This window comes from Ambystoma mexicanum, chromosome 6q, assembly GCF_040938575.1.
Source record: "Ambystoma mexicanum isolate Mex_15411 chromosome 6q, UKY_AmexF1_1, whole genome shotgun sequence".
Taxonomy (NCBI): Eukaryota; Metazoa; Chordata; class Amphibia; order Caudata; family Ambystomatidae; genus Ambystoma; species Ambystoma mexicanum.
This window is the reverse complement of record NC_090937.1, coordinates 1547514456-1547540269: the sequence shown is the minus strand read 5'-3', so window position 1 is coordinate 1547540269 and position 25814 is coordinate 1547514456. Positions and strand designations below refer to the sequence as shown.

Sequence of the window (25814 nt, the reverse complement as noted above, 5' to 3'; positions counted from 1 at the left end):
CTATCAAGAACACATGGCCATTCTAGCGCCGAAATTACTCGAAGTCTGGACCGAGTCACTCTCCCAGACCACCCTACCCCAATCACTACGAGAGGTGCTCATAACTGTGCTCCCCAAGCCAAGCAGGCTTTGCGATGAGTGCGGGTCATACAGGCCTCTATCCCTCATAAATACAGACACAAAAATATTTGCTAAACACCAAGCAGATTCCTCCCAATTATGTCATACCTGGTTCACGAAGACCAAAGTGGCTTTGTCCCTGGCTGCTCAACTGCCCTCAATATCCGACGGCTCTTCAATGTGATGTCCAGGATGGATCCGAAGCGGACACAGTTGCGGTCACATTGGATGCTCAGAAGGCATTTGACATGGTGTCCTGGCGAAACATCTGGGCGGTGCTAGAGGGAATGGGGGTGGGCCCGCGTATGTTGTCCTACATTAAACTGCTATACACAGATCCTGTGGCCAGAGTACTAGTCAACTCCCTGACTTCCTCACCCTTGAGGCTGCACAGGGGCACCAGTCAGGGCTGCCCCTTATCCTTTTTGCATTAGCCATTGAACCAATGGCTGACTATGTTAGAGCTCGCCACACACGCAAGGGAATAGGCCTGCAAGAGACACCAGAGGTAATTTCACTCTACGCTGACAACCTACTTCTTTACATCAGGGACCCATCTACGCATCTTGACCTCATTATTCACAACATCACAAAAATAGGCACATTCTCGGGTTTTACTATTCATTACTCTAAATCTGAGATATTTCAACTCACTCTAGTCACCAGCAACCAACATGCGAGTTCCCCCTCCGCTAGTCCCCAGGCGGTATCAAATACCTCAGGGTCCAGGTGTCACTATCTGGGTCCTACCTAATAGCAGACAACTACACTGCTACAGCACAGCTCATAGAATCAAAAATAGCAAGATGGCATAATCTCCCACTCTCCCTAGTGGGCAAACTCTCACTAATAAAGATGATAGTAGTCCCCAAACTCCTCTATATCTTTGCCAACGTCCCGATCTGGAAAGGGAAACATTACTTTGAAAATCTGCACTCGTCATGTGTCCAATTCCTCTGGCACTCTGGCGCGGTTCGTAAAAAGTGGCAACACATGACCCCTGCCCCTGACCTCACCAGATACTGGATTGCCACACAAGCTCAACCCGCCACACACTGGTACAAGTTTACATCCGCTCCCCATCACGGAAACCAATCCCATGTCCCTCATTCTACATCGTGCATACCATGCGGATGCCCCGGTCAACTCTGTGGTGACAAGAATTGGTGCATAGAATAGTTTACTACAGCCCCAGCCTGAGCATCGGCCATATTACAAGCGGCTGACCATCTGGCAATACCCCGGTCTCGCCCCCACTCATGATAAATTACTTGCCCAACACTGGCTTGCTCTGGGATACCAGGCACTGGCTGACCTATACCCTGAAGGCAAATTCATAACCCATCAGACATGGCGAACGTGCTACTGCAATATTTCAGAGCCGCGTTCCGGGATATGTGTCCCTCCTACCCGGACGAACCCTCTGACTAACCTGAGATCCATTACATCGCTAATTCAGCTGATAGTAGGGGCATAGTATCATCGCTACACAGAATACTGATGGGAAAATCTGAGGATGCACCCACTGGCCCATGCGTCGAGTGGGCAGAGGAGCTGGGCTTGGAGATCACAGATGGTATGTGGAGAAAAATGTGTTGACACACGCAAGGTCTCCCTCAACTTTAGACTTCGCTGCATACAATATAAACTCCTCAATCAATTGCATTATACACCGCACAAAGTCGAGAAATTCACACTAAACTCACACACATTTGCCCTAAATGAAGATCCGAAAATGCTGACCACATACACATGTTCTGGTCCTGTAACGCTCTGGGCGAGTTCTGAGGGGCGGTGACTGAAGCCCTTTCAGAAATAGCTGAGACCACAGTGGGCCAGGATCCGTTAGCTCTCCTATTTGGGATGTGGGAAGGAGATGACGCAAAGAAAATTACAACATTTTTTAATGTGAGCGCCATGTTGCTAAAACATTTATATTATAATGCTGGAAACACTGCTCCCCTCCCACGTTCGAGATGTGGTTAATAACTCTCACATGGACACAGACATGCGAAGAGAAATGGCTCCACTCCCTCCCAGCACATTGCCGCCCGAAAAATGTGTGGACATACTTCTGTAGCCATCTCAACAACAGAGGACGCAGAGCCTGACTTTCCAAACCCTCCCCCCACCCACGGGCGCACAGGACTACTGCCGACTTGATGCACTAGACAAGAGCGGGCTGAAACCCCACCCCCCACCGAACATTCCTTAACTGCACTGTAAAAGCAAAAATGTGATTATAGCTGTGAATGTACTGTGTTGTGTACCTGCCATTACTTCTTGCCAATAACGAAAAGTTAAAACAATGGTCTATGGGTGGCATGAGAGTAAACAGATTTAAAAGCCCCACTTACTTATCCAGTAGTAGTCTTTCTGGTGTTTGTAGATATTTAGAGTCAAATGCATCCAAACATTTTCCCCATATAAGCATAATACAAATTAGTTTGCACTAGTAAACCCAGCTCTCAAAGAACTGAAAATAACATACTCTAAAAACCACCACTAGATGGAATTCAAAGTATGTGAATCGAAACAGAATCACAAACCCCCCACAAACATTAGATTGAAAATTCAGCAAATAAGTGACAATGTAGCAGTATATACTATATAACACTATACGAGAGAAACATTAACATACTGTACATTCTTATTAAAAGGCAAAGGGAAAAAAGGTCACCTACATTGGCACGTTCCTCCATTAGTGGGGTCTCCGTAATAGCCAGATATACAAACGTCGCAGTTTTTCCCTGTGGTCAGGTTCTCACACTTTTCACAAATGCTTTCATTTATGCATTTACTATGACCATTGCACTGGCATGCTAGAGAAAAAAAAAGGATGCAACAGTGATGATGTAACATTTAACGAAATATATACAAAATATTGAACCGTTTCTGAATTTTGTTGAAAAAGAGGCATCCATCATTTGCTAGTACAAATAAGAGGAGTAACGTGCACTTCATACCCAGTCTCACGTCAATGTAAAACACACACATGGCAGCATTATGGATGGGCCTTAAAGGCTACAGCGCTAGATATCAATGTTACTCCCCTTTGCTCATGGGGAAAGGGAAGGGCAATGGCTTTTGGATTCAGACCCTGGGCGTGGACAAGCAAGTGAGGATCACCTGAAGGGGGAGGGGGTTTTTTGGGGAGTGAGAAGAGGATGCCCAAGGGCAAGACACGGTATTCTCCCTTTTCCAACTGTGACTTACTTTACCCTCCCTCAGCTTTTGTAGGAAAACACCACTTTAGTACTCGGGCGAAGAAGAGGAGTCCTGAAGACTTCAGAGCTACAAGTCAGGCACGGGCCAATAATTGGTGTAATTGGAGTCAGGCAAGTGAGGCAGGGGGCCAGGTGTATAAAAGGTGGAGCACACAACAGAGAGTTAGTAAGCAGCTAGGAAAGCAACAGGGAGGCTGCTTGGCTGAGTCCAGCAGAGGATACATTGTTGTGTGTAGGCAGCCATGTTAGGACTGGGACCAGAGAGAGGTCGCAGGTAGAGATTCCAGGAGACTTGTGGGGCTCACTGGAAAAGAACGGGATGGAGAGACGCTGGAGGAAGGCACATTGTAGCAGAGTGCCTTTGCGTGGCAAGGAAGCCGTGTCTCGAGAGCCGGAGAGCGAGGGAGAAGGGAGCCTTGGAAGCAGGTAGTCCCTTCTTTGAGCGACAGATGCTCGTTACCCTGACTGGAAGCAACAGTCTAGGGTTGTCTGTGGGGCAGAAAGCAGCAAGGACGACGAACGCTGCTACTGGCGAGTTTCTAAGTCCGAGAGAAATCTGGTGCGTGTGTGAAAGAAACATACAGAGTTGGAGTGGTTGCATGCATACGGCACGTTTTCCAAAGCCTCTGAACACAGAAAAAGAAAGAAGTGAATAAGAATCCTGAGGGAGCTAGTGAAAAGTGAGCAAAATTAAAAGTGAGCAAAACGCTGAATTTGCAATAGAAAGCTGGCAAATAGAAAGCAGACAAGGAGTAATAAGGAAGAAATAGTCAAGGAAGGGTTAGAAGGTAAACCCTATGATGTGTGAATTTACAGCTTCGTCGTGAAAGTGTCAAGACGGCAAGAGGTCAGAAGAGGGGATCTGGTTCCGTGACCTGCATTGGGTGGGTCGGGCAGACGGTTAGCTGCGCCTAGACCAGGATGCACTAATATACCTGGAGAGAACCCATAAAACAAAACTGTGGAAAGTACTAAGAGCCACTGGTTGCATGACCTGTAAAGGGCAGAACGTGCGGTCTGCAATTGCGCCACGACCAAGGGGGATCCAACAAAAGAACAACAAGTTGAGAAGAGCCTGTGAACATTGTTATTTGAAAAAGCTATGCATTCAGCTCGGCGGAGGGAACACTGAGCTTCTTGTGAAATTTTGCTCTGGAAACTGGGTTAACTGGAGTTAACTTTCCATTTTGAGAACATTTACTAACTGGAATTATTGTTAACATGTACCTGAAGTTTGAAGAAGGGAACCCTGTGCTTCTTCCAAATCTTTGTTTTGAAAACTTTGCCAGCTGAAGTTAAAAGGTGCCTCCTAATTTGAACCAGAAGGTCCAAATCCTCTGAGACCCTATCATCAGCTGAGCCACCCCTTCACTGTAGTTTTAGTAGTAGATGTAAGGGCAAGCACAGGTTTTTTTTTTTTTTTTTTTAATTGTATTTGGTAAGATTACAAACCTTTACAATTTATAAAACAAAACAACAGTTTATACAAAAGAAAAAATAAATGTTGAGTACATTTTTACAATCATATTAAAAACATCTTTCTAAAACATTTCCTTTTGAGAATTAAACAATTCTTCCACAACAATTCATAGGAGATATTTCACATTTCCTTTTTAGCTACATTAGGCGTAGACATGTCAAGCCTTATAGAGCACTTGTCCTTAGTATTTAAAAACGTTACGCTACGAGCATAGCAGATTCATATCTCTCAATTTCTTATCAATTTCACATAAGAGAGTAGTCAAATTCATCGTCATTTTGTTACTATTACCCATCATACACCTGGACCAAGGGGTCATTCTTGCTAACAATGAAGATGGATCAAAGTAGGATCCAAGAGTATGAAGTCTCAGTGTCTCAAAGTGATCACAGAAAACAACAAGATGCTGTATAGATTTCATCACAGAGACCTTCTGACAGAATCTACAAGCACCCAGTGTTGATGCTTCTTTACATTTCCCCATTGGGCTAATCTTTCATTGGTGGGAAATTGATTTAATCTAAAACGGAGATATAGGTTTCTACCTGAAACTGATGGAAATTGTATAAGATCGCTCGGACAAGTACCCCATTTTCTTCTAATCTGAGTATATTCCTGATAAGTGCTATACCTGCTTATTCTGTCCGACTGACATGCATCGAGCACGATATCCTTCATTTTTTCAACAAATGCCAATATGGACACTGGTTGTTTAAGCAGTATCAGTTTGTTTAAATTTTCGTAAAGACTATTAGCGGGTGGCTTTAGGCATTTAGCATAGTTATTAAGCATCCGCCAGTGCCATTTCAAGATCAAGGAAGAAGTCCTATTTCATGTCGTATGATGTCATTAGGGATCGAGGTAGCCAGACCCAATACTTGCTTCCATATACCACCTTGTAGGGAATCGAGAGCATCTTCAATTTCATGAAGACACATATCCAGAAAATACAAAATGCATGGCTCCACTTTAAGTAAATAAAATTGCAGAACAGGTAATATAGAAAAAACACAATATTTTCTCATGATGATTTTCATCTGGGAGATTAAGGGCCTAACCCTTTCATGCAGTTTCATTTTCCACCATTGGAGGGAGTACATGTCGGACAAGGTGTAACCAAGATATTTGACTGATTTTACTAATTCAATAGGAACACCATCCATAAACCAATTAAATCTGAACGCTTTTTTTCCCCCCCCGTCTGTAAAAACAAGTATGTTGGATTTAGACTGATTCACTTTTAGATTGTTCTCAGATGCATAAAATGAAAAGTCAGTCAGTTTCTTTTGAATACCAAAAGGGAGTTTTATCGAATATTAGTAGGTCATCAGCAAAACCCATATAATTGAGCTTCAACACCCCCAGGTTCACAGGGAAATTAATGACATCTATCCAACAGTCCTCGATATCGCAGATATATAAATTGAATAAAACCGCTGCAAGAGTGCAGCCTTGTTTTAGACCGATGTCAGTTGGTATTTCCTCAGTGGTAGCTCCTGTTCGATTTAATCTGACCTTATAATAGGTCGAAGTATGCAAGAGGGCAATAAGAGATACCAAGCATGAGGGAAAACCCATGTCCAGCATTTTCTTCCACAATAGTTCCCTCACCACTGTGTCAAATGCCGAACTCAGGTCGAGAGAAGCCATATAAACTGCACCCGTGTGATTATGTTTGGTGTTCCATTGAATATGAGATATAATTGTAACATTTAGGGAACATCCCATTGAGCGACGAAGCCCAGTTTGATATCTTGATAGGGTTGCATTGACACTCATACTCCAGAAGTTCCTCTAGAATAAGATGACAAAATACGCTCGAGGAAACATCCGTAAGAGCTATTGGTCTAAAATTATTTGGGTCATTAATGGGGCCCTGTTTATAAATTGGAATTATTGCAGCGGCACACCAAGATCGAGGTAGAGTTTGAGTGGCAAATACCATATCAATTCTGTGTTTCATAATACTAGCCCAGAACTTTGTCTCAGATTTTAATAGGCATGCTGGAAATCCGTCCGGGCCAACCACTCGCAATGGATTTAATTTCGTAATTGCCGTTTCAACATCATTAAGCGACCAGGGAGTAGTGGTCAACCAAACAATTGTGAGAGGAAGTATTTTATTTTTGGCAATATCAGTAGGTAGGGTACATTTTGACTTAAAATGATCCACCCATACAAATCCCGCAATAGCATTTTCCTTAAGGGCAGTCTTTTCATGATTGATAGATCTTAATACAGCCAAAATGTTATGTGTATCACATTTTAACAGATGGTACATCATATTTTGGTTGTCTGTTAGGTACTGGGTTAATTTGAGACTCTTCAATGAGTTTTTGTACATCTGCAAAATTCTAGTATTTGCGACCCAATAAGAGTCCCTGTCAGTAACCGTTTTGACAAGAGGTCTAAGCTTTGCATTTTTTATTTTCTTTACATTGAATATCTCAATATTAAATTTGTGCTTATGTATTTGGTTAGAACTGACAAAAACCATCTGCTTCTCTAAAGCCAGTAAGTGAAAGTTAGTTTGCTTAGTTAGAAGTGCATCCATAGAGGGTGCGTCCATGTTTTCACAGGAAAGATTTTCCATAATTATCGGATCATTTTTCATCCGCCAGTTAAGCTGATTGCACGTTGATTGAGACCATCTAACTGACAGACCTGGTCTGTCCGTATCCACAAGAGTGAGGGCGGGACAGATAGCATGACCCCAATCCCCAAATTCAAGTTTAATGGAAATTGCACAATGGTCTCCAAACCCCAAATTTTCAATTGTGATTGGGTCGCATAGTTTATACAATGCCATAGGCAGAACAAAATGATCAATGTGAGAGAATAACCCTCCTCGAGTCCAAGTATACAGAGATATTTGATCATGAACTTCAAGCACCTGCATGTCCCAGTTCAGAAAAAATTTAACCCATGTTTTCCCATTCCTAACGGTTGGGGTAGAAGATGAGTTTTTTCCAACTTTTTGTCCTTTATATAAACAAGAAGAGTTAAAGTGCCCTCCCGCTAAAACACCAATATTCGCATGTCTACCAAACGCATCTTCTAAGATTGTGTCAATTATACCCTCCAACTCATTGTAGGTAGTAGTAACCCTATTCCAATATACACAAAATCAGAATTAGGTTCACATGATCCGAGAAAGATGATAACAGCAGCAATCACAGCATCATCATTGAATACCATTTTAGAATTAAGCTTACAGGAATTATTAATAAGGATGGCCAAACCTCCTGAAGGCCTCCCCAACACCCCTCATTTACCACACTGAGAATGACATACAAAGCCTTCAACATTAAAATGTGACATGTATTGTCTCTTGTAACAAAATTACATCCAAATGACAAATATCTTTCGCTGTGTCCCACCATCTAAAAAAATGTGCCAGACCACAGCTGTTCCAAGAGCGGCATAGTATATTAAACTTCTTCCAGGGTTGATTAGGGGGGTGGCATGGTTATTTTAGAAACAGCATTGGATAGAGTACTGTTCAGACCATTCAAACCATTCAGAGCAGCTGTCAATGCCATTAATTGTTTGATAATATCGTCATTAGAAAACATTGTTGCACCGGTTACCCCATTTACTTGGTCATTTGCAACCTTCATTATTGGCATTTCAAGAAAAGTTTTAGCTTCCAAATCAGTTTGAAACAGACAGGGTAGTAAACCAACATACATAAAGTTTTCCCTCTGCTCCCATACCAATTTCATAATCAACAATGAATGAAATCCACAAATCATTCTATTATTATGGCATGGGGTTAATCTCACCCAATCAATATCATCCGAACATAGTGTTCTTAAGGATGGAATAGAATGAAATGCTTTTAGCAAGGAGGAGCGATTTAGGTTGATTTTACCATTAATGTTCAGGTCGCTTTCCCATCCCAGGATGAGTGGCATTTCAGGACTGATTGAAGCTTCCCTATTTTCCCTTATATTCAAATCAACACTTTGAGTATCAGGTACCCTCCCTTCTGTAGGCACCAGGTCAGTAGTTGATTTATGCGGCAGTTCCCCTACCACCACAGGCGGGGTAACAATATTTTTAACTTCCGCAGTACTTGGGATCACTTTATTATTAGAACTGGGCAGAATTATGTGTGTTATATGTGTACCAAGTTCCACATGTTGTTCATCTTTACCCATGAACCCCATCATCCATGGTTCATCCAACTCATACTGTGAATTTAGGGACTGCTTATTTGGCAAATTCTCATTAGAGATCTTTTTTTTTATTTACAGAAGTGGTTTTGTGAGTCATAGGATAGAATTGTGAGAGTGAGGATTGCAAGGTAGCAGTCGTCATATCAGAAGCCTGTAATAATTTTAGAGTTTTTATTAGTGATGCTTATATCAGGAACCTTTGCCTTTTTAGCGGTTGAACTGGAATTGTTTTGGCTCTTTACTACCACCGCCGTACCATCAGGTTTATGATCCAAATGCACTCTCGATTCCTCATTTAGTTGTGATAAATCAATGACCCCCTCCTCACTATGGATTTCCATAGCTTCCTGCGAGGATCGGTCCAAGTTAGATTTTGTAATTTCATTCAATATTTTTTTTTTTTTGTGGCATTAGCTTTAGCCCTTCTTTTTTGAGCTCTCATAGCGAATCTTTTTTCTCTTCTTGTAAGTAAAACTATGAATTTCTCTTGGTCGTCGACCACGCTTGAGAGCCTTCTCTCTCAGCACAGTCATCAGTAAGATCAATTAAGTCCGTCAGAGGAGAGGGACTATCAGGACTCTCATTATTAGGTGTAACCTGAACAAGACAGCCTTTAGCCCCCATATGTTTTATGGACCCAAGCAGATCTTTTAATTCATTCAGATCATATTCCATTTTTTGCATTGAGGTAGCCATATTTATGACTCCCACCTCATTCTGGGGCAAAGAGTCCGTCTGGCAATATATAGTTTGCATCACTTTCGCGATGGTAACCTCCGCAAAGGATCTCTTGTCTCTACCCGATAAGTCAGGCTCATAATCCAATTGAGTTGTTTTATCCACCCAGGTTGTCCCCGAGCGAGATTTCCCTGTTAGGGTAGCGACTGCATCACATGTGAATAATAGTCCCTCAATTCGGTTAGTTTTATTGACAAGTTCTTCAAATGTACTTCTCAAAAGGCCTATCTCACAGTGTGTCCGTTCATGTCCTTTATCGAGTAGGTCTAGGATTCTTGTTATTACAGGAAAATCAGAGATTAGTGATCGCTCTTCCAATATATCTGATTGCACCACAGGGGACGAGAACTCCTTATCTTTATCATTTAATGTTGATTGAAACTCCTGTAAATCAAGGTTCATTCAAGCATCAATGACAGATTTAGGACTATTCTTTTTTGAGGAACTCATTTCGGGTTTTTCTGGAAGGAAGTCTGAAGCCAGATCAGGTTCCCATTGTACCATTGTATTAACAACATCCTGTGATTTCAGATAAGGGAGTATTATCTTGGCTTTTTTTGTTGGTGGATTGCTAAGCATAAAAACGTCTTCACGACCCATAATTCTGGAATTCACTGGGGTAGAAGGGCCAAGGGAAAGCCGTACCCTTTTCCCCAGTTCAGCTTCAATGGTTGGACCCATCATAGAACAATCCATTATATTGTCCTTTCATTGATACATTAGAAGCTTCATTATTCATCTGTACATTACATTCAGCATCTGGATCATCATATGACTCATCCGAGTAAGATGTTATTAAGATCTTTCACGGCAAATTTGAGTGTGGAGTCATATTTAACATGGCTAGTAGAGGAGTTGTGTACCTGTGCCGTTGCCAGGTTTTTTTGGTATTATTCCCATTTCATTTAAGATCCTCTCTTTGTGCTCAGCTCATATTTCTGAGTGATTTTTATCTCTATCACTCCTTTCCTGGGCAAGCTCCTGGAGAAACTTGCCATCTCCCAGCTTAATCTCCATGCTGAATCTGTTGGTAGCCTTCATGACCACCAGTCTGACTTCAGAGCTGCCGGAAGCACGGAAACTGCTCTCCTGAACATCCGTGAGGACCTGCTCTCGAACCTTGACTCTAACATTCCTTGTGTTCTCATTTTGCTTGATCTCTCTTCTGCCTTTGATACTGTCAACCATACCATCCTGCTCAACCGTCTCTGTGATAACCTGGGTATCACTGGTCAGGCTCTGGCTTGGCTGACCTCTTTCCTCTCAAATCAACCCTGCCAGGTCCAACTGGGGTCTTTCCTGTCTGACATCTTTTTCTCTACTTGTGGTGTCCCCCTGGGTTCTAATCTCTCTCCCTGGCTGTTCAACCAGTACCTGACACTTCTCGCCCACCGCATTGCTGCTCTCTGCCCCTACTTTCAGTGCTATGCCAGCTCATTTTCAGGCTACCCTCAGCCTCCTCTTCTCCTTCCCTCATCTCTGACTGTCTTTCTGCTATCCAGGAATGGTGTGCCGCCAACGACCTCTGCCTTAATGCCAGTAAGACCGAGATTCTACTCATCGGCACACCCACTCCCTCCTTCCCTGCAGCTCTCTGGCCGGCCTCTCTTGGCCCTCTTCCTGCTCCTACCTGCAAGGCTAAAAACCTCGGGGTCATCTTCGACTCCACACTCTCCTTCTCGCCTCACATTTCTGATGTTTCTAAGAAGTCACACTACCTGCTGCACCTCTCCTCAGAGGTATCCTTCCTTTCCTCTCCTTCCCCCAGAAGCTCACTGTCTCCAGAGCCCTGGTTCTCTCGAAGCTGGACTACTGCAATAGCCTCTACCTAAATCTGCCTGCCTCTACTCTCCGCCCTCTGCAACTCAACCAGAACAGGACTGCGAGACTTGTCCTTGGCCTCAAGCCCGGGGACCGTATCTCTCCAGGACTGAAATCGCTACACTGGCTCCCTGTGGCTGCGAGGATTAAGTTCAAAACCCTCTGCATTGTCCACCAGGCCTTCTGGGGCCTGGGGCCAAAATACCTTCAACTCTCCCTTCCTAAATATCTTCCTTCTTGTGCACTTCGCTCATCCGCCTCTCAGGGTCAGCCGCTTCTCTAAGCAACGAGTTGGTGGGAGATCTCTCTCTGCTGCAGGGGCCTCCCTCTGGAACAGCCTTCCTGCCTCCCTAAAATTTGAGGACAACCATCTCCGGAAGCTCCTCAAAACCCTCCTCTTTGCTTCTGCTTTCTCTCCCTCTCTCCCCTGCTAAATCACTGAAATTGTACTAAATCAGCAACTGGGCCACTCACCAATCTCGGTCCTTGGCCCAGCCACTCTCCCCTGCACTGCGGGACTTTCTCTGTATCCCTACAGCCCCTCTTCCCAGCACTTGTTTGCACTTATCTTGCACTTGCCACCAGCTGGCCCTTATTATTTATCTTGTTCGTTACTAATTGTGTATTGCACTTTCCCCTCTCCCTTTCTCCCTTGCACTTTTCCCGTCCCCTTAACCTTGCACTTGCGCGATCTGAATGACACCTGGCCTAGTAGGATCGTTGTCGGTCTCCCTTTGTCCCTCCCTCCCAGCCTCGTCGCGCCTTGAAAAACTTGTGTATAGGCGCGTTACAAATGCCATTTCATATCATATCACCATTTCAGATCATATCATATATCAACTTCATCAACCACCTCATTATGCAAATATGGTGGCAGCATATCGTCATCCATGGTAGAGGACATGCACGCCCCATTCGAATGGCTTATCTCCATGGGGCATTGTGGGTCCTGGAGTTTCTTCAAACTCCTCGTTGCCATAATGGAGAAGGGTCTGGACTCTGCTGGTTAATTTTCAGTTATTGATGAAATTTATCTATGCCAGGTATCCGGATTTGTATCAGCATACACACTCTACCATCAATTGTAAAGACTAATTTTGCATTTGTACAAACACTCCCTACAGTCGATTGTGAAACTAGGAAAAAAAAAAGTACACGCACACAATCTGTGCGTCGTGCTAGTCGTGCAACACCAATACCTCCCTAGACTTTACGATATACAGTGAGAGCACCCCCTCTCCCCCGCTCCGCTGAACAGCCAAACAGCCACATCACTTCCCACGCACTTCTGGATGCGCGCACGAGATGCGCGGGCACCGGAGTAAATGTAGAAAAGGCGTGCTGCAGATGGGTGGGTCAGTGGGCGGAGCTGAGGAAAAAAAAGAAACCGGGATTGGCGCGCAATTCAAAAAAGATACGCACAGTAAATACGTGCACAAGTCCAGCACAAGTCCAGCAAGTCCAGCAGATCTTGCTAAGCGATCAAAACAATATTTACATAGGTGTTTCCACACACCTCACGCTTCCTCTTGCCGATGGCTTAAACACGGCCCAAAGCAAGGAAGAGAAAACGTTCGAGGGAGGCAGCGTTCCACAGCGGTCGCAGCCAAACAGCCACAGCACTTCCCACGCACTTCCGGATGCGCGCAAGCACAGGTTTAGACACAGACGGACTCCTTGGTTCAAACTTACTGTGACATTACTTAGTTTATTTAGGCAGGGAAGCCCCACCATAGAGTTTGGGCCAGTTAGGCATTTCACCCATCCTGACGTTTAAATAGAGGTTTTCAAACTTTTGCATTTGTGTGCATCTTTCTTGAGACCATGTCTGACTCACAATATTTACTTAGCAATTCAAACACCTTGAAAATGGTGTTCAAAGTCGCTCACTCCCGGTATCCTTAAATACTGGCTCAAATGCTTGTCTAGATTTCACAATATCACTTCACTACAGTAGAATAGATGTTAGGGAGATTTATTATTTGTATGCTTCATCCCGTCTCCTAGTGAGACCCCCCAGCACTTTTTCCTGGACCTCTGGACTTTTTCTGTCTATCCTGAATGAGTGGAGTCTTTTTCCACTAATTCATTCTTGTTTGCGCTTATTTTTTAATACTGTTCTCTGTGTTTAACCTTTACTATGGAGTCTACCTTCCTCCACATCTCTTTTAAGGCATCTGTGTAACTTTTGCAGCATACAGCTCCTTAGGGCAGTGTTTCTGGGAACACTGGATTCTCCTTTGAGATTCTTTTATTATTCTTACTAACTGTAGGTCTTAATGGGGGGTGGAGGAGGCCTGGCTTGAAGGCCATGTAGGCAGAAGTGTCCCTGCTGCAGCTCCTTCCGATGCGTATATGATCCTGGCAAGAACCGCTTGGAAACTAAAGCACTTGGTCTCAATCGAAGATTGTGCAGCGGAAGACTCCTGGGATAAGGAGGGGAGGTGAGGTGGTGCAAATCGAGGCAGAGAAGGTATTAGACGAAGAGGCAGCCTGGGGGATCCAATCGCTGCATGCGAGAAGATGGGCAGCGCCTACAGAACAAAGAGGAGCGCCGGGCGGGAACTGTTCGAACAGCGGACGGCATAATCTTGCGAAGATGAAGCTTAAGACGGGTGTGCTGTCTGTCACCAAGACAGCGCTAAACTCTCAACAAAAATTGGGGCCGGGAAACAGCATGATCCGAACAATCGGAATGCTCCTGCTAATATGCTGAATGAACCGCGGCGGAGATGTTATGAGCGTATGCGAGAGACTGAAATCGAATGCAAGGTGTGATGGCCCTAGGCTTGTATTCGGTCGGGTGTTGAGACGCGCAGAAGCCTCGAGCCCGGTAATTGACGCAATTTATAGCAACTTGCTACAAAGTATCAAGTGCCTCACACACAGTACGCGGCCATAGACACTGTTGCCCAGGCGCTGGGGACTTGGAGAAGGAGCAGGTTCTGACTTGAGGAAATGTACGGATGGCCCGATATGATGGGATTAAACTGGGTGATTATCGAAAAGGGAGTGCAGCCCACACACTGAAACAAAGTGGGCTCACTGGGACTTCTACAGTAGCCATAATGCAGCCCTGTGCAGGGCAACTGCTCATGTGGTAAAGGAGGGCAAAAGACCACAGCACTACTTGCAGCTTTTGGACCTAGCAGTCCCCTGAGTATTAAAGGGTGCAGATGCCCCCAGCGGCGAGTGGTATCCAATGCCAGAAACAAGGATAGAACCCGGCCTGGAGACGGAGATATAACTGATCTCTCCTATAAGTGTAATAGGACCCACTAAGGACAACCATAACTTCACTGCGGGTGTGTGGAGGAGGCAAGTTGCCAGAAGAGGAGCCTGTCCTGGGGACTGCTGCGGACGACGGGCCAGGATTGCATAAGACCTGCGGGGTCTCAGGTGGGACCGGAAGCGGGCACGTCCGTCAGTGCATTGGGCGCAGCAAATAAGGATACGTCTGCCGGTTGGCCATAACAACCCACACACCACATGGCATCGCCAGGCGGGACCAAAAGCAAACCAAGGGGAAGCATGGCAGCTAAGGCCGGTAAAGCCAAGAGCAAGCAGCCTACAATGGAGGAGTTCGGCAAGGCCCCCTCTGGGCCGGACAGAGCTAGAGCCAAGAAGCAAGAAGCACCACTGGAAGGGACCCCGGCGCGAGACTATCACCAGATTCTAGACGCCATAGCCGAGTTGAAGACATCCTGGGCGAGTAGGATGGACGCGTCCATAGCCTTACTGAGAGCTTTGTTGGAACAGGAAATAGACGCTGTCTGCGTAGACTTAAATCTCCTGCGGCAAGACGTAAGGAAGTATCAGAACGCACCAGGGAACTGGAGAAAGATACGGCAGCCAACACAAATACCAGTGCTGGAAACGCTAGAGAAGTGGCGACACTCCGACAACAAGTACATAACCTGGAGGCCAGGGTGGAGGAGGCAGTAGGACGGGCCCGCAGGAACAAGATCTGCATTGTCGGCCTACCAGAGGGGACGGAGGGCTCGGACCCGACATACTATGTGGAAACTATGCTGTTGCATGAGATTGGGGGAGGTGTGCTCTCCCAGGGCTTCGAAGTGGAGAGCGCACAGTGCCCTGACCAGGAGGCCGAGACCGGGAGCCCCACCCAGACCGCTCATTGCTAAGATCCTAAATTATAAAGACCGTGAAAGAATAGTGGCACACTTCCGGAAAGGAGGGACGATTAGCAGAGGGTCTGCGACCATCACGGCTTATCCGGACTATGCTTTCTTAGTACACAGGCAGCAGTTTGGTTATGTGTCTGAAGAGGCGACTGCGAGATGCGGGTACAAATACATGCTACTGTACCCAGCGAAGCTGAAACTGATTCGCGATGGCAAGACATTTTTTGACACCCCTGAGGAGGCGACAGCGTGGATGGACTTGCAGAATTTCCCAGCTGATGCGGATGACCAGACACAGGACAAAACAGATAAGTGGAAATTAGAGGTTGCTGAGACGCTTAACGATGTGCCATGATAAATATGCCTTTCCTTGCCATAGATCATTAATGAAGACCAACGCAGTAAGGCCGCATGTGAGATGTGAGACAGACCGTAGTATAGACCCCTCAGATGAGGGATATGGCGGGGATGGAATTAATGCAGGACAACAGTAGGAGCGTGTCGCTACCCAAGTAGCTTAGACTAGTAGATAGGTTGTTAGCTGGATAGTCCTAACCTACTGTGCTCCGAGTATCAGTGTACACCGGAGAAAAGGGCTTGATGTGGGGGCGCCTGAGATCCAGGGATGGAGCTGGGCATTGGTTGGGGAAGTTGGGAGGGAAGGGGGAGGGAGTTGGGGAATGTGAAAGGGGGCTGGGGAGTTGGGGGTGGGGCAGGGAAGGGAAGGGGTGAGAGGAGTTGGGGAGTCTGCTGTGGGGGTTGAAGGGGAACAAACTTACGACGACGCGCTACTAGAGAAGGGGCGGGATGAGGATGATAATGGGAGACCTTAGAATAGTAACCTGGAATGTCAGGGGACTCGACAGCTACCTGAAGAGAAATAAGGTAATGATGTACCTGAGAAGGCAAAAAGTGGACATGGCCTTATTACAAGAAACGCACCTCACCAAAGAGAAACAAGAGGTGGTAAAGAAAAAGTGGAGAGGGACCACCATAGGAGCAACCTATTCGGCATATGCCAGAGGAGTAATCATATGGGTGGTGTCACATGTGCCCTTCCAGATGCTGCAGGCCATGGTGGAGCCGGATCGGTGGATGGTAGTGATTCGGGGGCTGCTAGAGAATGGAGAACTGTGCATCATAAATGCATATGCCCCTAACCAAGATACAGTGGCCTATTTCAAGACACTATATAGTAGACTCAGTCCTCACATAGGACGCGCGGTTGTATGGGGAGGGGACTTCAATTGCACGCTGAACCCCAAAATGGACAGATCAGACACGAAACTAGATAAGCCCACCCCCACAGCGAAAATGTTACAAGCCCTGCTGAGAGACTTTAGGCTGGAAGACATATGGCAACACCCGAATGATGGGCACTACTCACACTATGCTGCCACACAAAACCTGTACACGAGACTGGATTACATGTTCGCCACTCCGGAACTTGTTGGGGAAATGACAGGTTCAGAATATAAGGCGAGATTATTATCGGACCATTCTCCTCTGGTCCTGGCGTGGTGACATCAGCCCCCTTGAGCCAGAATCCCAACATGGAGGCTCAGAAGGACACCGCTTTCCGAGAGGACATAAGGGAGGAAATCATTGGGTATTTCGAGAATAACACTGGAAGCGTGGAGTCAGAGGGTACCCTATGGGAGGCCTTTAAGGCGGTAGTAAGGGGGGCTGCCATATCCAAATCTAGAGGGCTCCAAGGGGGTATAGTGTGAGAGTTACAGGAGAAAGAAAAGAAACTAGAAGAAATTATGAAAAGAGGGGGCACCTAACAGGAGGACGCCAAACAGGTGAGCCAATTACAACATGCATGTGGTGGGCTATGGCAGAGGTTATGCAACCTGAATTATACAAAATAGATTGAAAGACAACACGCAGGGGGAGACAAACCGGGGCGGCTGCTTGCATGGCTATACAAGAACAAGACACCAAGATCAGCAATTCGAGAGATAACAGAAGAGACAGGGGTCAAGTCTGGAACACCCAGGAAAGTGTGAACAAGTAATCCTTAGGTTCTACAAACGCCTTTATGAAGATGCAGGAGAGACGGCAGCAGGAGACTCAGGAGACGCTAGAAGACATAGGATTACCTAAATTGAGTGAGGAAGATAGGGAGAATCTAGATGCCCCAATCAAAGGAATTGGAGACAGTGGCAATACATCTGCCCACGAGCAAAGCCTGTGGGACATACAAGCTCCCAATCGTATTCTATAAAATTGTATAGACAAGAAGTGCTCCCCCCGCTATAGGCAATGCTAAATGAGGCCTTCGAGAAAGGGAGACTGCCGGAATCTCTGAGGGAGGCGGTAATCATTCCACTCCTCAAACCTGACAAGGCAAGCACAGACTGTGGGTCGTACAGACCACTATCCATGCTAAACAAGGGCAGTAAAATTCTCACGGCTGTGCTCGTGAACAGACTTAAGCGGGTAATAAACTCAGACACCCCGATCAAACCGGATATGTCCCAGGTAGAAGCATATCCGATAACCACAGGAGGCTCCACCATTTAATAGAACAGGCGGAGTGTGACCCAAGTGAAATAGCAGTAGTATTGCTAGACGCAGTGAAAGCCTTCGACTCCGTAAGGTGGCCTTGGATGATGGCGGCCTTGTAAGAATACGGGATGGGACCAGGGTACCTGCGGTGGGTGAAAATGGTGTATAGTTCCCTCCCCAGCAGCCAGGGACAAAATGGGAGCGATAATTTCAGATAAATGGCAACTTGGTAGAGGCACGAGACAGGGCTCCCCATGGTCTCCGATGCTGTACATCCTTGCATTAGAACCGCTAGCGATCTATCTGAGACAGCAGTACGAAGAAATAGGGGTTTACACTGAAGGGGGACCGCACTTGATATCGTATGCGGATGCTATGCTGCTATACCTGCGGTAACCAGAGGAAAACTTGCAATATATCTTGGAGGTGACAAAGCGCTATGCGACTCTTTCATTAATAGCGGTGAACCCCAAACAATCGTGCATGTTCCCCTTAGGAAGGTACAGAGGAGTCCAACAGGAGAACTTACCAATTTGCAGATAGCCTGGCAGACCAGAACATTCAGATACTTGGGGATTAACAGTTATCACACGGTTGCAGACAAGCACAAATATAACATGGAGAGGGCAGAAAAAGGTATCAACAACAGCATGGGGTTCCGGACAAAGCTCCCCATAGTCATGGTGGGGAGTACGGCCTTGCTTAAGTTTTTTTCACAAATATCCCACACGTTGCGCAAACGCTTTTTTATTAAACTCCAGAGTTTATGCAGCAGAGGTATCCTGTGGCATAACTCCAGAAACAGAGTGGCCCTATGGAAATTACAGAATACGTATGACAGAGGGAATATAAACCTGCCGAACTTTGAGATATACCACTTGGCAGCGCAGTTAAAATATGTCACTAGGTGGCTGTCGGAAAAAGAGACAGCAGAATCTAGATTGCTAAGGGGTGAATGCGACCCTTATTTCCTAAAAGAAATTATATGGCTTCCCAAAGCAGAGTTCCATGGGCGATCGAGATTGCTGGAACTGGGCTGGGGACATGGCACAAAGCGTGTCGGGCTATGGGGAACACGACTCCATGCTCCCCGCAGGCGCCACTGGTGGTGCTATGTGGGGTGGATGAGCAACTGAGGAAAGGGATCCGCAAACACTGCTAGCTACCTTGGGAGATACATGGCAAGAGGGGAAGGCACTGGACTTCCAAACGATAGTGGGCGAAACCGGAGTACATACGGGGCAATACATCACATATACCAGTAAAGTTAAACGGGTGAAGGAAACGTGGTCCGAAATAGCACTAGCAGAACAACCCGATACTGCCATAGAGATGATGTATGATATCTCGGAGGGAGGGCACGGAATAGCCCGGATTTACGAACTGGTGATGTCCAGAGTGGGTAAGGAGTTGCTCTAATTAAGACGGACTGGGAAGAGGAAGCAGGAGTACTTATGCAAGATGGGCAATGGGAGAGAGCTTAGAGATATCATGAACGCAAGGCTGCAGCAGATTCAGTTATATGTCATGGGACCCCTGATGGCATGGAGACAAATGGTAGCCACATTGTCGGGATCCTCCCATGCCAATTCTAGTGAATATGACACGTCCAAGAACAGTGAAGGGGATGAACCCTAAGAGTAGGGAAGACCGAAGAACTGAGGTGGAAGCTCGAGTTAAAGCCGGGGGAAGGGGGGAAGGGGGGAAGACAGTAATAAATAATACGCAAATGTATGCAAAGAAGCTTGCTACCGAAAATGTTGGGTGTGATGGTTATGTTTTGTTTGTTCTAAAAATCAATAAAATGTGTTAAAAAATATAAAACTGTAGGTCTTAAGGCTAGAGGGGTACTTTGTATCCCTCCTAAAAGGTTACACTATCAGAGAGTGGCACACACCACCTTATGTGGAGTGCTAAGGGGATACCCTATAGCCCAAGCCCCTCTCTCTCTCTGCTCCTGTGAAAAGTCTATCTGAGCTGAAGTACTTCTTTGCAGGAAAAGTCTTTGCACAATGTTTAAGAAGTTTTTGAAGAAAAAGAAAGATCAATGTAGGGCCACAAGCTGTTAGGCTTGCGAGTAGTAGAAGATGCAAGCAACTGTACAGCAAGAGGTAAGTTCTCTCAGACTTTTACAGTACCTTTGTATTGAAGAAAAGGTTTAACAGATGACTTCTGTTCCTAAGCAGCTCTGCAGATCTCACTGTTCCTGGGCTTCAGTTGTGGGGACAAGAGGGAGGACTTCTGGGGACGCCTGCACTGAAATGGGACGGTCACCACTCGCAACCGGCAATCTTTAAACAAGTGGCTGCTAGGTGCTTCAGCTCCTCGCGTCTACCGCGAATAGCAACACAGCAGTTCCTGGTTTTCAAGATGTGCTTTCCTTGCTTCTTGTGTCCAGCACTCTGTTGAGGGGGCTCAGGTTCGGTCAGTCCTGCTTCCTGGGAGTCCAGAGGATCTTCCCGTAGCTCTTGGCCAGCTTAAAAGCAACGCACACAATCTGGTGTTACTCTCCTTGGTGTTTCAGTTTCCAGCAGCAACTCTGTGGAAGTCAACCAGCTCCGAGAGGATGTCCAGGTGGCTTAACTTTGGAGCCGATTGGTCCCACCAACTCAAGGGGAGAAGTGGTCCTTGCAGGGACTTCTCAGTCGATATGAATTTGGAGTTTTAGCACAGCAGCACGGCTTCACTGGGCAAACCAACGGTCCAGGAGTTGCAGCAGGCATCCTCCTCAAGTTCTTCTTTGGTTCCTTCATCCAGTGGTTGACTCGGTCTTCCAAGCCAAAAGCCTCGTCTTTTATTCAGTTCTCTCCCATTCATTCCAGCCCAGCTGTCAGTTAAACAATAGGGTGGCTGTCCTTGTCAGACAGTCACCTGGCCAAACATTACAGAGTGCATTTGAGTCTCCTATAGACTAAGCATAGCGAGTTGCGGGCACCTCCCTCAATTCCTGACAACCCCAGACACCCTAGAGCCAGAGGTGGGCTTCACTCGTGAATCCCGCCAAAGGCAAAGCGAACAAAGGAACAAAACCAGGTTTGACGCGCAGAGAATCTCAAGAAAGACCTTTCCACAAAGAAATGGCAAAAAAAGAAGACCAGGGCCATTTTGACAAAAATGGCAGCCTTGGGTACTTTCCTGCTGCTGCGAACGCAGCCCGCGGTAAATGCACACCATGGTAGTTAAAAGTAAACTGCCACCAGCCATTCAGATAGGAAAGGGTAACATTAAAAATGTTACATGAGAAGCTAGACAAAGGGGATACTACGTAACCCCTCCTGCACCCTATTGTAAGATAGTGTGTGCTGGGTCTAGAAAGTTACAAATGCAAGTAAACAGTAGTTTATCCCAGAGAAGGTATTTAAACCTTTGGGAAATCTGAAATACTTCCCTGGGCCACTGCACTGAAGGTGCTGTGTGACACAATGTAAAAGATGCCTATGAAGTTAGTCAGGCTCCATAAGAAACACACATTTCAGAAATCACATTAAAATACATGAGAGAGTGGTGAAAAAAGGTTCTCACTCTCTCCAGGTTAAAAAAAAAATTAAGTCCTCAAAATCCAGCAAAGTTGCTGTGAGTCTCTAAGGTGGAGGGAATTAGCACATTTCTGAGAATTCTCCCTAAAAGACTCTTCTATGTCGGACAGCTCCAGGTACAGGAAGCCTCGTCTCCCAAGATATGGTGTGTACGATGCGGAAACTGATATTCTAGATTGGCTGAGTACATTTGAGTTTACATGCAAAGTACAAGGTATATGTGAGAGTGAATTGTTCCATGGGTTACCGTTAGGCTTCCCCAGAATGGCTGTGATTAATGGTGCTGATTGAGAGGACAACCAGTTGGTAAAGACTTCTATCATAGCCAGGTTTGGGAAGACATTCTTTCGAATACCTGAAACATTTAGGGACCACAAGAAGAATGATGGAAGCTTGAGGGCCACTTGGGTGTGTGAAAGCCTAACATAGATGGGTGGATTAAGGGCTACAAGGTGAGCACTCACGATGGTATGAGATGTCTTGTATTGCTAGAATGGATTTTTGACGCCTTTTCCCCAGAGCTGAGACAGCAACTGGACCCCAAGAAGTCAGCATTAGCTGCTGATCTGTGGGTGGCCAACAGGGCCACTCACAAAGATTTTGGGGATCCTCACAAGAAAGAGGAAGGGAAGTAGCATAAGAAAGTAGAAGGATCATTCAAAAAATCCCCCACCAAAAGATGTCCACAAACTTAACGGTACATATCCTCTTAAACAACCTTATAGGGCTAGTGAAACCTTTGGTCCCAAACCAGAGGGAAGTTACCAGAATCTCCCTGCCCAGAAGACATTTGAGAAATGTGTGGTTTGTGGGTCTGGTGACCATGTGAAAGGAGATCCAAGATGTAAGAGTAAACCTTCAGTGATCCAATCTGTCTCCTTAGCCTTCAGACATGATGTGGATGTACCAATGACAGGTGCTAGCTTTCACGCTCCAGCTGTAGAACCCATTGGTATTCAAGCTAGAGTTTCTTTAGTATCCCTGGAACTGGTAGAATAAAAGAATATTGAAGTCTATAATTCCATTCCTGATAATATTAACAACAGTGTGCGTGTTAATGGTCAGGGCACCCGTGCCATTAGAGACACTGGGGTCGGTATAACTGTGGTAGATGAAAGATTCTTTCAGCCCAAGGTAATTCCTAAGGCTCCCAAAAGGCTTACTAAGTTAGCAGGCAGTCCAGTTGAAATGTGTCAGATACTGCCAGCAATCATTAAATGTTATAACATGACTGTTAAAATCACTGAGTGTTCAGTCTCAAGTGCCTGGCAAGTACACTATCAACTGTGTCAATGTCTCGTGCTCTGAAACACTTGTGTATGAGTGCGATACAAATAAAAAATATCAATATTGTCAACAATACTTTTAGGCAATGACTTGAAGGTCCTGGGTGTAGTTTCCAGGACACCAAAGCCTCCTTCTATGAAGAGAAGTAATCTAACAAGAAAGGCAATGAGGCAACCTTAAGAGACCTTTCACAGAGATCAAGGAGAAATCCAGAGTCTCATAAGGAAAGACGAGCCTCAAGCTTTTGAATGTCGGAGGCAGCAATGGGCAAACTTCAGATCAGCTGCACTTCGCGGTTTCAGCTTCTCGCGGATGGCACCACTGCGATTCCAGATACCTTATGAACCTTCCTCGCAGCTGGGGTCCAGCACTCTTGAGGTGGCTCAGGCTTGGTCAGTCCTGATTCATGGGAGTCTGGAGGATGTTCCTGGAGCTTGGGTCAGACTTAAAAACAATGCACTCGATCATGGTGTTCCTCTCCGTGGCAATCGGTTCTGTAGCAGCAATGGAAGTACAGCCATCTCAGAGAATGTCCAGAATAGTTCGCCTTGGGGGTCGATTGGTCCCACCAATCGAAGAGGAAAAGTCGTCCTTTGCAGGGCTTCTCTAGTCGAGGCGAATTCGGAGCTTCAGGGCTTCACCAGGCAAACCAACAGTCCAGGAATTGCAGCCGGTGTCTCTCAAGTTCTTCTTGAGATTCCTTCGTCCAGTGGTCAACTCGGCTTTCCAAGCAAAAGACCGCCTTTTATGCAGGTTTCTCCCATTCATTTGCAGCCTAGCTGTCACTCACAGCAGGGTAGCTGTCCTCCAAGGACATCCAGTCGGCCAATCACCTTTGGGTGCATGCCTGTAACCAAGGGGATTAAGCACAGGGAGTTTCGGGAACCTCCCTCGCTTCCAGCCCTGCCAGACAATTTGGAGCCAGTGAACCCCACCAAAGAGGGGACCAAACCTGGTTTAGCATGCAGAGTAAATCTCAAGAAGGATCTTTCCAACAAGAAATGGCAGAAAAAGAAGACCGAGCCATTTTGACAAAATGGGCGCCCATGGGTGCTTTACTGCAGCTGCAATTGCTGCCTGTGGTAGAAACACACCGGTAGAAAAAAGTAAACCACTGCCACCAACCATTAATTTTAGAAAGGGTAACATAAAAATGTTACATGAGAAGCTAGACAAAGGGGCTACTAATTAATCCCTCCAGCACCCTATTGTAAGATAGTGTGTGCTGGGTCTAGAAATTTAGAAAATGCAAGTAATGTCAATTTCACTTCACTGATCTTGGAAACATTAGTTTATCCAAGAGAAGGTATTTTAAACCTTTAGGTAATCGGAGAGACTTCACTGTGCCACTGCACTGAAGGTGCTGTGTGACAAAGTAAAAAGATGCCACCTATGCAGTTTGTCAGATTCCAAAACCAAAAGAAACAGTGTTCAGATTAAAGAAAAATACATATGAGAGTGGGAAAAAGGTCTCACTCTCTCCAGGTTAGAAATGAACAATCCTAAAGTCCAGGTGAAAGAGCTGGGGGGTCTTTAAGGTAGAAGGGAATTAGCACACTTCTGAGAATTCTCCCCAACAGTGATAAAACAACCCTAGGACAAAATTGGTGCCCGAGTGGCACCCCTTGTTTGAGGCATCTTACAGGCACCAAATACCATATATACCTGAATAAAGATATAAAGAGCATAATGGCAGCGACACTTCCGAAGTAGTCCATCTGGTCTCCAAATAGAAGTTAATGAACCAAGAAAAGAGGTGTTGGAGGGGACGGGGGGGGGGGGGGTGGGGATCTGAGGGGTGGTCGTTGTCGAGCAAAAAACCTTCAGGGGCCCAGAAATGTGCCTCTAAAATTTCCAAAATAGTAACATTGACTTTTCACTTGGTATCTTGCACGCCAATCCCCCAAACCATAGTCCTCCGATCTTGCGCAAAGCTAGGATTATGCCCAAGAAATGAATTCATATTTATTTATTTAAATGTTTGTACTGCGCTACATGCCCGTAGGCCTCAGGGGGAACAATATCAATATATAAATATCAAAAGTAAAATAATAAGTCATGTTTTGTGTTTAGTATTCATAAAGTAAGAACAGTTTACATTACAATTAATATTCAAATCTTTAAAGAACAATGAAGTGCAACACAGTCAGGTTTTAAAATGTGAAAGCCAACTACTTTCATAAAAGAAATCTACTTTTTGTAATTACCTGGACATGCAATAAAAGACCAGTTGTATTTATTCTCTGCGGGACACATGCTGATGTTGAGAACAGGTTCAAGGTAGTTGTTTCTTGTTGGCACGTTAGGTGGAAATTTCATTGGACCCCTGAAGGAGCCTTCAATACACTGGCCCTTGCCAGTGTTACTTGGCTCTGTACACCAACCACAGCCAGGCTGGTCTAAACAATTACCACATGTACGGTAACCAGTGCAATTCCCTGCTAATAAGAAAAAAAGGATGCATTAAAATGGAGTTTGGCAAGTAACAGTGACAACTAAAGCAAAAAATATATTAGTCTGTATAAACTTTTAATTTTGTTTAGCACACCCAATACATTATAAAACTGAACACATAATTCATATACCAAACCATTAAATAGCTGATTACCGTATTCTCTTACAGAGTCAGATGGAAACAAACCTTCACTTTCCAAACTCAAAATGATGAAACTGTGATGAAGCATGTGGATATTTGCACCAATATACGTTGAATGCTATTTTCTCTCTACAAGAGTGTCCCTAAAACAAGGGTTTAAAATACTGGA

General features: G+C 45.4%; 1 protein-coding gene across 2 annotated transcripts in view; it reads right to left on the bottom strand.

Moving 5' to 3' along the window:
• The window catches only part of ATRN (attractin), a 1434670-nt gene that overhangs the window by 1011334 nt on the left and 397522 nt on the right, over positions 1-25814 (bottom strand). The window contains exons 18-19 of one of the 2 annotated variants that reach the window (XM_069632253.1): positions 25257-25487; positions 2805-2942 (exon numbers count right to left, since the gene is read on the bottom strand). In XM_069632253.1, coding sequence (XP_069488354.1) covers positions 2805-2942; positions 25257-25487 — 369 coding nt within the window. Of the gene's footprint in view, positions 1-2804; positions 2943-25256; positions 25491-25814 lie in introns of both variants that reach the window. The other variant, XM_069632252.1, reaches the window with a different exon arrangement.